The sequence below is a fragment of the Strongylocentrotus purpuratus genome, unplaced genomic scaffold (assembly GCF_000002235.5).
Source record: "Strongylocentrotus purpuratus isolate Spur 01 unplaced genomic scaffold, Spur_5.0 spur5_contig_825, whole genome shotgun sequence".
NCBI classification, from domain to species: domain Eukaryota; kingdom Metazoa; phylum Echinodermata; class Echinoidea; order Camarodonta; family Strongylocentrotidae; genus Strongylocentrotus; species Strongylocentrotus purpuratus.
The window spans coordinates 619,148-633,428 of NW_022145530.1; the positions used below are offsets into that span (position 1 = coordinate 619,148).

General features: G+C 40.2%; 1 protein-coding gene and 1 long non-coding RNA gene across 2 annotated transcripts; both read right to left on the reverse strand.

Annotated features, from left to right (window-relative positions):
• Positions 1 to 781: 781 nt before the first annotated feature.
• On the reverse strand, positions 782 to 13,953 carry LOC115918543 (peptidase M20 domain-containing protein 2-like). The gene is made up of 7 exons (XM_030982403.1): positions 13,629 to 13,953; positions 5,650 to 5,853; positions 4,757 to 4,905; positions 3,734 to 3,876; positions 3,043 to 3,197; positions 2,123 to 2,357; positions 782 to 1,575 (listed from the first exon to the last, which is right to left on the reverse strand). The coding sequence occupies exons 1-7, from the start codon at positions 13,794 to 13,796 to the stop codon at positions 1,436 to 1,438; spliced, it is 1,194 nt and encodes a 397-aa protein (XP_030838263.1). The 5' UTR covers positions 13,797 to 13,953; the 3' UTR covers positions 782 to 1,435.
• LOC115922863 lies at positions 8,400 to 10,278 on the reverse strand. Its single transcript, XR_004063640.1, has 2 exons — positions 9,929 to 10,278; positions 8,400 to 8,797 (listed from the first exon to the last, which is right to left on the reverse strand). It is a non-coding gene; the product is annotated as an uncharacterized LOC115922863 (long non-coding RNA).
• Positions 13,954 to 14,281: the final 328 nt, after the last annotated feature.

Below are 14,281 nucleotides of genomic sequence, written 5' to 3' on the forward strand. Positions count from 1 at the left end.
ATAAGAGAAACAATTTTATTTCAAATAAAATATACACTGTATTATGACAATTTATGTATTCATATGTTCAGTATGTTCATAAAACTATATAATATATCAAGTGATTATCAATTATTTATATAATTTGTATAATATGTTCCAAAAATGTTAATGAACAAGACATATGACCAATAAAATCACACACCAAAAAAGAGCATTCAATAAAATTAATAGTACTGACAAAGATAGACAGGTAGTCAAACTCATTATAACAAGTAAACTGAGTTATATACATATATATAAACTGTATGTTAAAAGACCACTTGCATGAGATGATGTAATTACAAAAACTCTGCAGTACAAGTGAAATCTCCACGTCTTAAGAGGCTGCCTTAGGGCCAACAAGGGCGGAAAACCCCGCAGCAGCTGCATCACGATGGTTACCCTGGCAGCAGACAAGGATGGACTGCCTGTTAGCTCTGATCCATTTCTGAATACTGTGAGAGAGGGTTTGTCAAAGATGTGGGCATAGCAGGTTTGTCCCCCAGAATCCTAAAGTTTTGTCCGATGATAGATGAGATCCGTTGATTTGCGGTATTGCACATGAATACAGGAGGGAAAGAAGATATAAACTTTTTCTTCTCTACTTTTAAAGCCCCACCGCACTAGTTTGGCCAGGAGGGATTAGACCTTCCTGCAAGGTCACTGACAGGTGGTTATCTCATGAAATAAGCTCTCAATTAACATAAGAAAAAGAGGATCATGGGGGACCAATGGTCACCGATTAGGCATTGTTTGCTATATAGAGGGTGCAAGTAGCTATTAGTAGTGCAGTGGGGCTTTAAAGCCTCTTATTGGGTGATGGCGGTCAGCAGTGTTCTTGGCAGCATCTCTATGATATGGCTAGGGTATACACGATGGACGCAGAATGACAACATCTCAGTCTGACAGACCACAAATATGCCCTTCTTTATATAGCATAATCTCCAAAGTGGAGTAACCTGAGAGAGGGGATCGATGGCTCTCCTCCACACAGCTGGAGGAAAGGATTGGAAAGTGAGATAGCTACACGTATGTGCATCAAAAGGACGTAAGGTGTCTCCTGTGCGTGAACTGGAGTGCTGGCTGGAATATCTTAAAGTGGTAAATAACTGAGATCAGATCATCATCGGAACATGTAGCAATACCAGAGACATTGTCAATCTACGTCTTGGGATGGGATGGCATCCTCACTTCCATGAAACTCTTCATAAAAAGTCATACATATTTGCCTCCCGTGTAGAGAGAGGCCTTTTAACCATATATATATATATATATATATAGCATCTCTGTACATAGCATTTCAAAATCATTGCAATAAGAATGTTACAGCAAAAATATATTATCTGTTGCATATATATATATATATATATATCGACTCTTTTCTCTGTATAAAAATGCACTTGTATAAGCTATGCTACGTGAGGCCACTGACGGCCTTCTTAAACTCCTCCTGGGCGCTCTTGAGCAAGTTAGTGTTAGGATCCATCACATCTATACCAGTCATAGCTATGGCCTTGGCTTGGATCAGGGTGGGTGATTGTGCTTCAAGCATACCTGCAATCAAATCAAACATAAATTATCGTTGATATACCGGTATGCACGATGTATATGGTAAGGGGTGAGGTAAATCAATGCCTCAACACATCAATTAATGTTGAGAAAAATCAGTTATATTTAATGATTTTGACAACAAGGATAATTTAAACTGCATTTGTTTAAAACTTAAACATATAAATCACCAGCCACCCTGGTAAATGATAGCAGTTTTCCTAGTGTATCAAAGTGTACTCCACTTTATATTCCTTGTATCTTACAACATAAAGATATAGCAAGTACCTGTAGGACCTTTGTAGCACATCTCCTCTTTTCTATCCCCACTTGCCTTTCATTAAGTAAATAAAAAGACACTGTGGTTAAACCAAGGGATGAGTGAACAAGTCTTTATACAAAGGGCACAAACAGGAGACCAGACACAAATGACTGTTGTCACACATACAGTTTATATATACTCCAAAATCCATAGTGGATGGCGAGTTGAACATGACCTTGTCTGTTTGCAACATAATAGCCCAGCAGGAGTTACAAGGATATTGGTATATACCTGCCCACTTGGTGAAACCAGGGGTGTGAGTGCCTGAATCTGTAGGGATGCCAAACTTGGGGTGTATGCTGGGAAGGACATAGGAGACGTTACCCATGTCCGTGGAACCTCCCTTCTCCCCTCTCCTCTCGGAAGGGTAGCTGAATCCTAAGATCTCTGCATGTCTCTCAAAGGATAATGATAGGGCATTGTTGTGAATCATGTTGGCATAGTTGCACCCACTTTTACACTCTAACTACACAAATCAGAGAGAGAAAGAGAGAAGGAGAGAGAGAGAGGGAGAGAACAAGAATAAAAGGGCTCTCTAACTAATGATCATCTACATAACAAAACATTAATTTTCTTTTTTTTGTTATTGTCTCTCTTGAACAGAGCTACTTGTCGAAATATTACTTATACCTGCCAATTACCTTTCACAGCAAAAGTTAGGTACCTCCCAAGGCAATATTACCAATGTATGCTAGCTTTCCTGTATAGATATATTAAACATTAGTTTTCAGAAAGACAGAGGAATCTAGGGTTCATAACATTAGTTTAAAAGTTAAAAAAAAGTAAAAAAAAACAAAGCAGGATCATCCTCTCAAAGTAGGAATGGTTGACAGCTATGTCTAGAAAAAAGGGATTAAACTCTCTCTCCTCTCCTCTCAGAACAGAACAGTAGATAAAATCCCATGCCACGTACTGCATGAAACTTTACTTTAAAAAAAACACCTTACTTTTATGAACGTCACATATAATCGTTCACTAATTGCACAATGCTTCTTCTCATGCTTCATGGTTTTGTCCCAAAACCATGAGAAATATAATCAATACCCAAAATGGCTTTTTGCAGGGAATTTTCCAGCCTGGATTCAAACAAGAACACTGTTCACTGCTAGTATGAACCATATACCGAGCTCTTGTTACAACCTTTGTCTTACCTCACACCCTGTTGCTATAGCTGCACCCTTGGCACAACCTTTGACCTTTGCCTGGAGGACGTCTAGCTGCTTACTGTCAGGAGCTCTCAGGTAGTACAAGAGTTCCGCTTCTTCAGGAATGATGTTAGGCCTGGCACCGCCATTAGTAAAGACACCTGAATGATAGAGATTTAGGGTGTGAAGTGATTGACCTATGACCTTTAACCGCTTATGAATTATTAGGAGCTCTCAGGTGGTACAAGAGTTCTGCTTCTTCAGGATTGATAATGGGCTTGGCATTACATTCTGTGAAGATTTCCAGAATATCTATGGACCTATGACCTGTAACCCCTAAAAACCAAATCTCTGCTCCATGTGATGATGATGATGATGATGTGATGGTTATTTTACCTGACTGCTAAGAAAGCATTAATGCTTATAAGTAAGCAACCAGACGGCCGACGGCTTTAGGTCTTCTCCGAGGGACCTGGCAATGAGGATTACTGCCTTACCAGAGGTCATTTATCTTGTTGAATCACAGCCCAAGATAAATTGAGCTAGAATCTATGGCATACTAAAATCAAATCATATCCAACTGGTCAAACTAGAGCAATATTTGAGGTATGGTAATTAATCTCTCTGAGCCCCTTAAGGTCATTCGTCTCTTGGATAAAACCCTGGATTATGCACAAGGTATACAGATATTACTTACCATGAACTCTCCATTCTGGTTTGAGCTGTTGTCTCATGACTGAGATACTAGTATAACACATTACAGCTGCATCCAAGGCGTTCACTCCCTCCCAGGGAACTGCAGAGGCATGGGAAGCAAGACCAGTGAAGTGAATTTTTGTTCTGGAAAAAAATAACCCAAACAAATATATGTATACAAATATGGTTGACAGCTGGAGTAAAGAAATGGGAGTGGAGATTGTGCACACATTGGCCCGAATTCACAAAGGAGGTTTGTCGACAAACCTTGGTTTTCGTACGTCATATGACGCGTTTTACGCGTTTTTTACAAACCTGGTTTGTAAAGAACAAAAGGAGGTTTGGCAAAACAAAAGGAGGTTTGAGCTCAAACCTTGGTCTGAGCTCAAACCTTGCTTTGTGAATTCGGGCCATTGTGTGCGGGCAAGTATTGAATCCAATGATCGGGGTAATAATATATCTGTAAAGCGCTAAGAGACATCATAGATGTATTAAGCGCTATATAAAAGCGGAGTTAATATTATTATTATTATTATAGGAAATTAAGCAAAGAAGAAAAAATCCAAAAACAATTTCATTCAAATAAAATCAAATTAATGTCCTCATGTGTCTTGCATACATAATTATGCACAGCACAAACAAATAAAGAAAACAAAATACGAACATTGTCTTTTAGTGCAGATTACTCCTACATCACACAAGTTATTTCTGTGAACTTTCAAATTTGTTTCTTGTGCATTTTAGGATACAATCATGCTCTTTTCAAACTTTCAATTTATTTTTAAAAAAGAAAAAAAGGATTTCTTTTTACTTAGTATCATATGATAAAAGACTTCTGACTTACAACAAATGAACAAAACAAAATGTGAAATCTTTCTTTGTGTGTGTTAAAAAAAGGTCATCTAGATCCCCACAAGAAGTTCTAGATGCACTCGGATCACTAATGATTCACTCGAACTCCTGACATTGGTGGAAAAAAGTAGTAGAAGCCTGACTGTGTAAAAAACCAATGAATCTTTCTTACTCTAACATTGATAAGGCTACTGGTTGTGGTACTGTGTAAGCATAAGGATGTGCCATCATAGCTACATCCATCCCCTGGAAGGCCCCAGCTTTGATCAGGTCTACCTTGCCTCCTGCCCCTTCCTCTGCCGGCGTACCAAGCACCGTCACCTGATGGTACAAGTTGGGAGAAAAGTGGAGATAAAACTTATATTAAAGGGTACTTGTTGTGGTACTATGTGAGCATACGGATGTGCCATCATAGCTACATCCATCCCCTGTAAGACCCAGCTTTGATAGGTCTATCTTGCCTCCCGCCCCTTCCTCTGCTGGTGTTATGGTGCTTGCAAGTACCGAAACCTGATGGTAGTACCAGTTGCAATAAAACTTATAATATCAAAGATAAAGTTGAAATTACTTTGGGCAAATACAATATGAAAGAAATTGTTGCTCAAGAAGAAATTGGGAAAGGTTCATTTTGTAGTAAATAACAGTGAAAAAAATACACAGGGGCTCAGGGCGAATTTGCCCCCGAAATGCCCAAAAGAGCCCCCGAAAATCAGAAAAGAGCCCCCGTAAACTTGCATAGAGTTCAATGCAAAACTTTTAGAGTGTTATGTTTATGCAGGCAAGCTTGAAAAGTAGCCCCCGAAAAATAAATATTAATTTTTCCCTGGTAAATAAGAACTGTTAAATATACTGTGAGGTTTTGGGATCAAGAAAATGATAATAAATCTACACAATCTTGCTCAAAGTACCATCGAATGCAAACAGGAATATGTACATTGGACATATACACACATATGTGGTATTAATTAAAGTTTGGTTCAAGAGTAATGTTCAGCTGGGATCTATAATTCATTTGTTCAGGCGAACCTTAATTGTTAGTGTCTGCAAGCCCGGGAATAAGCTTACCCTTCCTATGGGAGTACCATCCAGCTCCATTGCAGCTTTGATCCCTAGACCTGCGGCTGCTCCACACTCTGCGATCAGGTTGTGTCCACAGGCGTGGCCAATTTCAGGAAGAGCATCGTATTCAGAGATCACACAAACATGGATGCCACCATCAGTTCCATATGTAGCCTTGAATGCTGTCTCTAAGTGATAATTTCTTGTCACCTTGAAAAATGGGATGAGAAATTGATTCATGGTTACTAGGCATTCAAAGGTTAATCGTCAATACTTGCTATTTCTCCCCCCACATTCCAAAATGTCCTACTCTTCCTCCCCCTTCCAGGGCTGCTCTTCTCGCTCCTTCTCCTCTTCCCCAGATAACAATACGACGTTACGCCAACGTGGGGCTAACGTAAGCTGTTACGTTGGTCCAACGTCGCCAACATGATGTTGGGCCCACGGCTTTCTTGCCGGCGGGCCAACGTTGGCCCGACAGTGACAAAATGACATTAAGCCAACATCGGGCCAACGTTATGCCGACCCCTATCCGACCATATGTGCCGATGTCCTCCCGACATTGAACCAACGTTATGCCAACCTCTTTTCCACCGTATGCCGACGTCTTTCCGACATTGGACCAACGTCGTCCCAACCCTTTTTTAACCATGTGCCGACGTACGACCAACGTTATGCTAACCCCTATCCCACCATGTGCCGACGTTGTTCCGACATTATGCCAACCCTTATCCCACCATGTGCCGACGTCTCCTCGACATTGGCCCAACGTTATACCAACCCCTTTTCAACCATGTGCCGACGTCTCCACGACGTAGGGCCAACGTTATTCCAACCCCTATCCCACCATGTGCCGACCTAGTTCCGACATTGGACCAACGTTATGCCAACCCCTATCCCACCATGTGCCGACGTCGTGGGCTGTTACGTTGCGCCATCGTCGCCAATGTGATGTTGGGCCAACGGCTTTCTTGCCGGCGGGCCAACGTTGGCTCGACAGCGACGAAATGACATTAAACCAACATCGAGCCAACGTCCATTCGACGTATGACCAACGTCATGTCAACCCCTATCCCACCATATGCCGACATAGGACAAACGTAATGCCAACCCCTTTTCCACCATGTGCCGACGTCTCCCTGACGTAGGACCAACGTAATGCCAACCCCTTTTACACTATATGTGCCGACGTCTCCCCGACGTTGTCCTAACATAATGCCAACCCTTTTCCCACCAAGTGCCGACCCCTCCTCCACCATGTGCCAATGCTAGACCAACGTTATGCCAACCTCTTCTCCACCATTTGCCGACGTAGAAGCAACGTTATGCCAACCCGTATCCCACCATGTGCCGACGTTGTACCTCCCCTTTCCAGTTCATGCCAACATCCTTCTGACATTACCAACACCAACTCAAAAACATATTCACACCAACATCAGTCGTCCGTTCATAAGAACATCGTCAAGATCATACTACATCGGACATGTACAATCATTCAAACACATGCATCACAACCTGACAAGGAAAAGCCAAGTAGTTTAAGATTGGATTAAATAAATAAACAGAGCAAAATCCACAAAATGAAGATAGTAACAATTTCATCAAAATTAGACTGAATTTGAGAAAAGTTCATTATAGAACTCGACTTAGATCCCTCTGGAAGATATGTATAATAACAATATTGAAGCAAGAGGGACATGTTATTTTAATTTCGTCATGTCTATTATCTTGTACATTTTAATCACTATCAAAACTTGATAACAACTTATTTGTCCCATTTTAATGAAAAGTTCACCATCTTGCTTCTTAGAATTTGCTCTGAATACATCCCCCTCCCTCCAAAACAAAAGAACAAGGAAAATAAACTGATTTTGTGATAAAACATACTTTATATTATGTGTAATAAACAAACTGTTGTAAATGTGAATACAATTATTGTACATCTTTCTTTTGTATTTTCGTTTGAATTCGAAAAAGATGTAAACATAGTTTCAAGTTCAAGGTATCTCAATGTGTCACAATATAGGCCTACTATCAATGAATGCTAGGACGATAGGAGCTGTTATAAAATGAATTGTCGCTTACACGTAACACAACATAACATACTGAAATTCATTGTACGAATATAATAAACAATCCTCACAACTTCCCGAGTAAAACAAAACAAACTTTCTGGCAGACGAACACGATTGCTTATGACAAGATTCCTCTACATATGTACAGCACAAAAATATAAAGAAATTAATAAAGTGTCCACCATTTGCATACCAAGAACTAGGCAATTAATGTAAACAATGTTCCATAAAAAATAAAAAATAATATTCAGAGAAATTGCCAACATTTTTTATGCTTAGGCATTTCAGAGATGCCGATACATTTCGTCGCCATATCTATTGTTAACACATCTACAAACTGTTTTTTTTTAGGAGGGATAGTATACATTACTTGAATGTGTGAAGTAAAGCAATCGCTAAATGTTTATATAACAAGAGAGGAAATTTGAAAGTGAAGTAAGAAAGAGCAGAGCTTGTAAAGGGAAAAACACAAGTTTCTTCACTCTGATATACCACTTTCAATATTTCTTTAAATTGAGAAGAAGGTAGTACGAAAAACATTCAGTCACTTAGATATATGAAACATTTTTTTCTTACCTTTGAAATTCTTTATAGCATGCATTTAGTTGACACGTTATACAGGCATTCAAATCAATTACGACCTTCTTCGACTCATGGTATAGCTCTCTTTTTAAAATTGGGCCATTAGTGAAATTTCACCACAATAAATAACAAGTAAAGATGCATAGCACACTATTTAATAACAAAAGTTATTGTTTATGTTTGTGTACAAAACATAATGCCTGCAGACCTGGCTAGCAAGTACCGTAGCTTGCCTAAGCGGAGATCGTTCTTGATATAACATCACTAATCCTTTGGTCAATCATTCCGAGGAACTCTGAGAATTGTAAGGGGCGGGGTCCACTATTAGACGAGCAACTTGGAGAGGTTTTCAAAAAATTGTAAAAAATATAAGGAGGCATTTATTTATGAAACAATTGTTATTATGTTGCTTTAAAAGGGTCTTGATACAAGACATAAAAGTTTTAATTTCCTAAGGCAAAAATCTTGTCTAGCTTGTGGTGGTACAACTTCGACATCTGCGGCAAAAAAAGAAGAAGAAAGAAACCAAACAAGATTTAAAAGCAGATCATGGAAACATCACCTTGAAATAGTACGGATATTAATCAAATAGTACGGCATTCAAGGGAAGTAGTCCTGAGTGGCACATCCTCCCTAGTTTTGATGAAATTTCATGGATAGAAGTACTTTGTCATGAAAATAACTTCGTTCAAACTTTAGAGCGAATGACCCAGACGTATGGAAATTAGAAAGGAATGGATTTCTTTTATTTTTGTCTTGTTTAATTAAAATAGCATCAAACACTCTTCTTAACAAAGGAAATATACATTTGAGGTAAAATGGCAGTAATATTCTTCAATAGAAAGAACCAATTTATAGTATCTGTTTGCTCAGTGTTGAGATGCTTGATTGATAACAGTTTAAAGCCCCTCTTAAGTGTTGGATCCCAAAATTAGCCAAAGAATAGATGGCACAATCTCACTTAAATGGTATGATGTAAAAGAGGATGTCATTAACACCCGGACACTTCTGCAAATAGAATATTGCCCTAACAAATGTGTTTGAAGTAGAATATGGATGAAAGAATACAAAATTTGCGTTTTCTGCATACAACACAAAACCCTTAGTTAGTAAGTTTGTATTCTTTCTAATTTTTAGGACAAATGTTTGAAGAAGAGTGGCATTTTCTTTCACATCATTATAACATTGAAGTGAAATGTGAAGCTCCCAATACTTTTTTTTTGTATTTATGTAAGCTCCCAATACTTGAGAGAGCTCGAGGGGCTTCAAAGTAGAAACAAAAACACAAAGCTATATCGTTAGTTGCTTATACAAGAAACAAATCAATTGATTGTGTTTTGTTTTTTGTGGCACCCTGCATTCAGAATTGTTTCCAAAAAATACTGCTATAAGCAGTATTTCATGATTTGTTGTTGTTGAATAGTTTTGTAAGTGATCACAATGCAGTTTCTCAATATAATCAGGAAAAGATACTAGCATCCGTTAGCAGCTATGTCCTACACAAACGTACATTAATCCAGTACATTTGTACTTTGTGTGCAGGGCACAACTATAACGAATACTAAGAAGTGCTATCCTGTCTACATGTATAACTAAATACAAAATGAATAAAATGCCAAATGACATACCCATATTTCTGAATGTTGAGGTCAATGGGGTCGTTGGGGTCGACAGTGTTCTGGAGGTTGATGGGGTCGATGTCGAAGGGGTCCTTGGTGCTGTTGATGCTGTTCTGGATGATCGAGGTAGGGGTAGCTGGATCTGAACGGGTAGAGGAATCTGGAATTTGTTGTGAAGTTGACGATATGAAATGCAGGATTTAATATTTAAATTTCAGAATTGTAGGGATTATGGGAGAAAAAAGTATTGGGATTTGGAAGAGCTATATAGAATTGAATGTATTAACAAAGAACGTCAGAATTTTAAAAATAAATAATTAGAATATTTACCTTCAGTTCAAATTATAGCAATTTAATATACATGTACAATAAAAATTGTGGATGAAAATTATGGGATCGATCAGTGTTACCCCCGCCCCCAATAGTTTTTCCTATTTACTATTTGATCAAATTGAGGTTCTTGGCCAATTGCGACTTTAAATGATTGCAAATGCCAAAATGAGGGTAATTCCCACCAGCTACCTCTTTCACATCACACTCACAATTAATCCACTAAATGTGTTGATACAAACTTCTTGCATATTTTGGCAGACTTGGCACACTCCCTTGTAAGATTTCAGGAGGCTAGAATCATGTACTAGCGGGATATCTTAATTCACAGCCCAATCTCGTAATTTATTCCTTTTCAAACTGAATCATCATCAGCATATATTGAGCTACTACAGAGTATAGTATAGACCTACTTCTAAATCTGAAAGTATCAGAGACTATAATATCATTTAGATATGCATAAAAAAATGATGCGTCTTCCCATTCAGCTCTATTTGATTCAATTGGTCTTTCCAACAATGCATCAGCACCTTCAACACTTGCAACTCCAACAGATTCACAATCATTTGATTCATGGTCGATATTGCATATTGGGATGAACATCACCACTGTCACGGACGCTGAAACATGATGCATCAATACATCACCTAGGTCTAACTCTAAGTCAGGAACATATTAACATTTATCACGGCAAACAATGCATCTGATGCCGACACTTCGGCCCCCATCATAGCCATCATAGCCATCACTCACACTTCAATTGCACGCAGCGGGTGTGCATGCTAAGCGTACGCCGATCGGTACACTCGTACACACTTTCACTTTCATTTGGACAGGGAATTATCAATGATTACTTTAACAATTTCTCATGCTATTTCCCTCGCTTTGTGACGGGGAGTTCTCACACTATACAATTTATCAGTTTCACGCGACATGCTCACAAACATAACGTTGAAAGAGAAAGAAAATCATTCATTTACCATGCAGTGCCGATGCAGTGTTGGTACTCCCCGGCAACTGATCCAGACAAATGGACAGGATATGGCTGACGTACGTTGCAATTGCATGAGCACATGGGCATGCGCACGCATGCAATTTTTTTTACCCGGATGTAGCGGTACTAGGTCGTATTTGCTACGTTGGCCCAACGTCATATAGCCAACCAGTATATACATGCACTATTTATCAGTAAAGATGGAGACGATATAGACCAACGTTAAGCCAAGGTTGGCCCAACGTCGCGTATATTTAGCCAACATATCCACCATTTCTCAGTAAAATTTGAAACGATGGACCAACATTGAGCCAACGTTAATAGCCAAACGTCGAATAGCCAATTAACAGCCACAATTTATCAGTAATAATTGAGACGATGGACCAACGTTCAGCCAACATTGGCCCAACATCGAATGGCCAGCAAAAGCCAACATTTATAATTTAAAATTGAGACGATGGACCAACGTTCAGCCGACGTTAGCCCAACGTCGAGTAGCCAACCCAAAGCCACCATTTTAAAAAAAAAAATTGAGACGATGGACCAACATGAAGCCAACATTGGCCCAACGCCGAATAGCCAACCAATAGCCAACATTTATAAGTTAAAACGATGGTCCAACTTTCAGCCCACATTGGCCTAACGTCGAATAGCCAACCAAACGCCAACAGTTATCAGTAATATTTGAGACAATGGACCAACGTTCAGCCAACATTGGCCCAACGTCGAATAGTCAACCAATAGCCACCATTTATCAGTGAAAATGGCAACAATTGACCAACGTTGAGCCAACTTTAGCCCAACGTCGAATAGCCAACCAATAGCCACCATTTATCAGTAAAAATAGTGACAATGGACCAACGTTCAGCTAACATTGGCCCAACGTCGAATAGCCAACTAATAGCCACCATTTATCAGTGAAAATGGCGACAATGAGCCAACGTTAGCCCAACGTCGAATAGCCAACCAAAAGCCAACATTTATCAGTAATAAATGAGACAATTATAGACCAACGTTCAACCAACATTGGCCCAACGTCTAATAGCCAACCAATAGCCAACATTTATCAGTGATAATTGAGACGATGGACCAACATTTAGCCAACATTGGCCCAACGTCGAATAGCCAAGCCAAAGCCACCACTTCTCAGTGAAAATGGCGACAATGGACCAACATTGAACCAACAATAGCCCAACGTCGAATAGCCAACCAAAAGCCACCATTTATCAGTGAAAATGGCGACAATAGACCAACGTTCAGCCAACATTGGCCCAACGTCGAATAGCCAACCATTAGCCATTATTTATCAGTGAAAATGGCGCGACAATGGACCAACGTTCAGCCAACATTGGACCAACGTCGAATAGCCAACCAATAGCCACCATTTATCAGTGAAAATGGCGACAATGAACCAACGTTCAGCCAACATTGGCCCAACGTCGAATAGCCAACCAATAGCCACCATTTATCGGTGAAAATGGCGACAATGGACCAACGTTCAGCCAACATTGGCCCAACGTCGAATAGCCAACTAATAGCCACCATTTATCAGTAAAAATGGTGACAATGGACCAACGTTCAGCCAACATTGGCCCAACGTCGAATAGCCAACCAAAAGCCAACATTTATCAGTGAAAATGGTGACAATGAGCCAACGTTAGCCCAACGTCGAATAGCCAACCAATAGCCAATATTTATCAGTGATAATTGAGACGATGGACCAACATTTAGCCAACATTGGCCCAACGTCGAAGAGCCAACCCAAAGCCACCATTTATCAGTGAAAATGGCGACAATGGACCAACATTAAACCAACAATAGCCCAACGTCGAATAGCCAACCAAAAGCCACCATTTATCAGTGAAAATGGCGACAATGGACCAACGTTCAGCCAACATTGGCCCAACGTCGAATAGCCAACCAATAGCCACCATTTATCAGTGAAAATGGCGACAATGGACCAACGTTCAGCCAACATTGGCCCAACGTCGAATAGCCAACCAATAGCCACCATTTATCAGTGAACATGGCGACAATGGACCTACGTTCAGCCAACATTGGCCCAACGTCGAATAGCCAACCAATAGCCACCATTTATCGGTGAAAATGGCGACAATGGACCAACGTTCAGCCAACATTGGCCCAACGTCGAAAAGCCAACCAATAGCCACCATTTATCAGTAAAAAATGGCGACGATGGCCCAACGATTAGCCAACGTTGGCTTGCCGACTGCGACCCTGCCGACCGTGGCCGACGTTGGCCCAACGCCGTATTGTTATCTGGGTCCCTCCCCTCGATCCTTCTCGGACCTCCTTCTTCTTTTCCTTTTTTAAATTCTTTAACTTCTCCTTGTTCTAAACAGCATTGAAATAATAGAAAGTTACCTCAAATCCCTCCTTTTCCAGATAATCTGTGAGAATCTTGTGAGCATGATGTTCCTCATAACCCAGTTCAGGATGGGACCAAATCTCTTGGCTGATGTTATTGAGATCTGAGGCTGATTCATCTATCTTAGCCTGGGCCACTTGCTTTCTCTTGTTCCACTCGGTCATAGTAATAGTCTTACAGGTAGACTAACTCAACAGACCCCTAAAAGGAGAAAAAGAAAAACAGAGATAAGAAATTTCTAGACATTATGCGAGAGGTGTTGTGGTCGAGTGGATGTGTCACCGGACTGTGGATCACGAGGCCTGCGGTTCGAGTCCCGCGGTGGCACCACTGTCCTTTGGCAAGACATTAATCTATATTTACCACCCTCAACCCAGGCGAGGTAAATGGGTAACTGGTAGGATTATTCCTTGAAATGCACTGTGCGCTGATAACGGCTGCCGGAGCTAAAGCTAGGGTGATAATTTCCAAGGCGCATTAATTATCACCCGTGCTTTAGCCTAGCTGCCATTACAGCGCTCCAGCATTTCAAGGAATTAATTAATTCTGCCAGGTACCTATTTACCTCACCTGGGTCGAGTGCAGCAAATGTAGATTAATGCCTTGCCAAAGGACATTAGCGCCATTTCGGGGGTCGAACCACGACCTT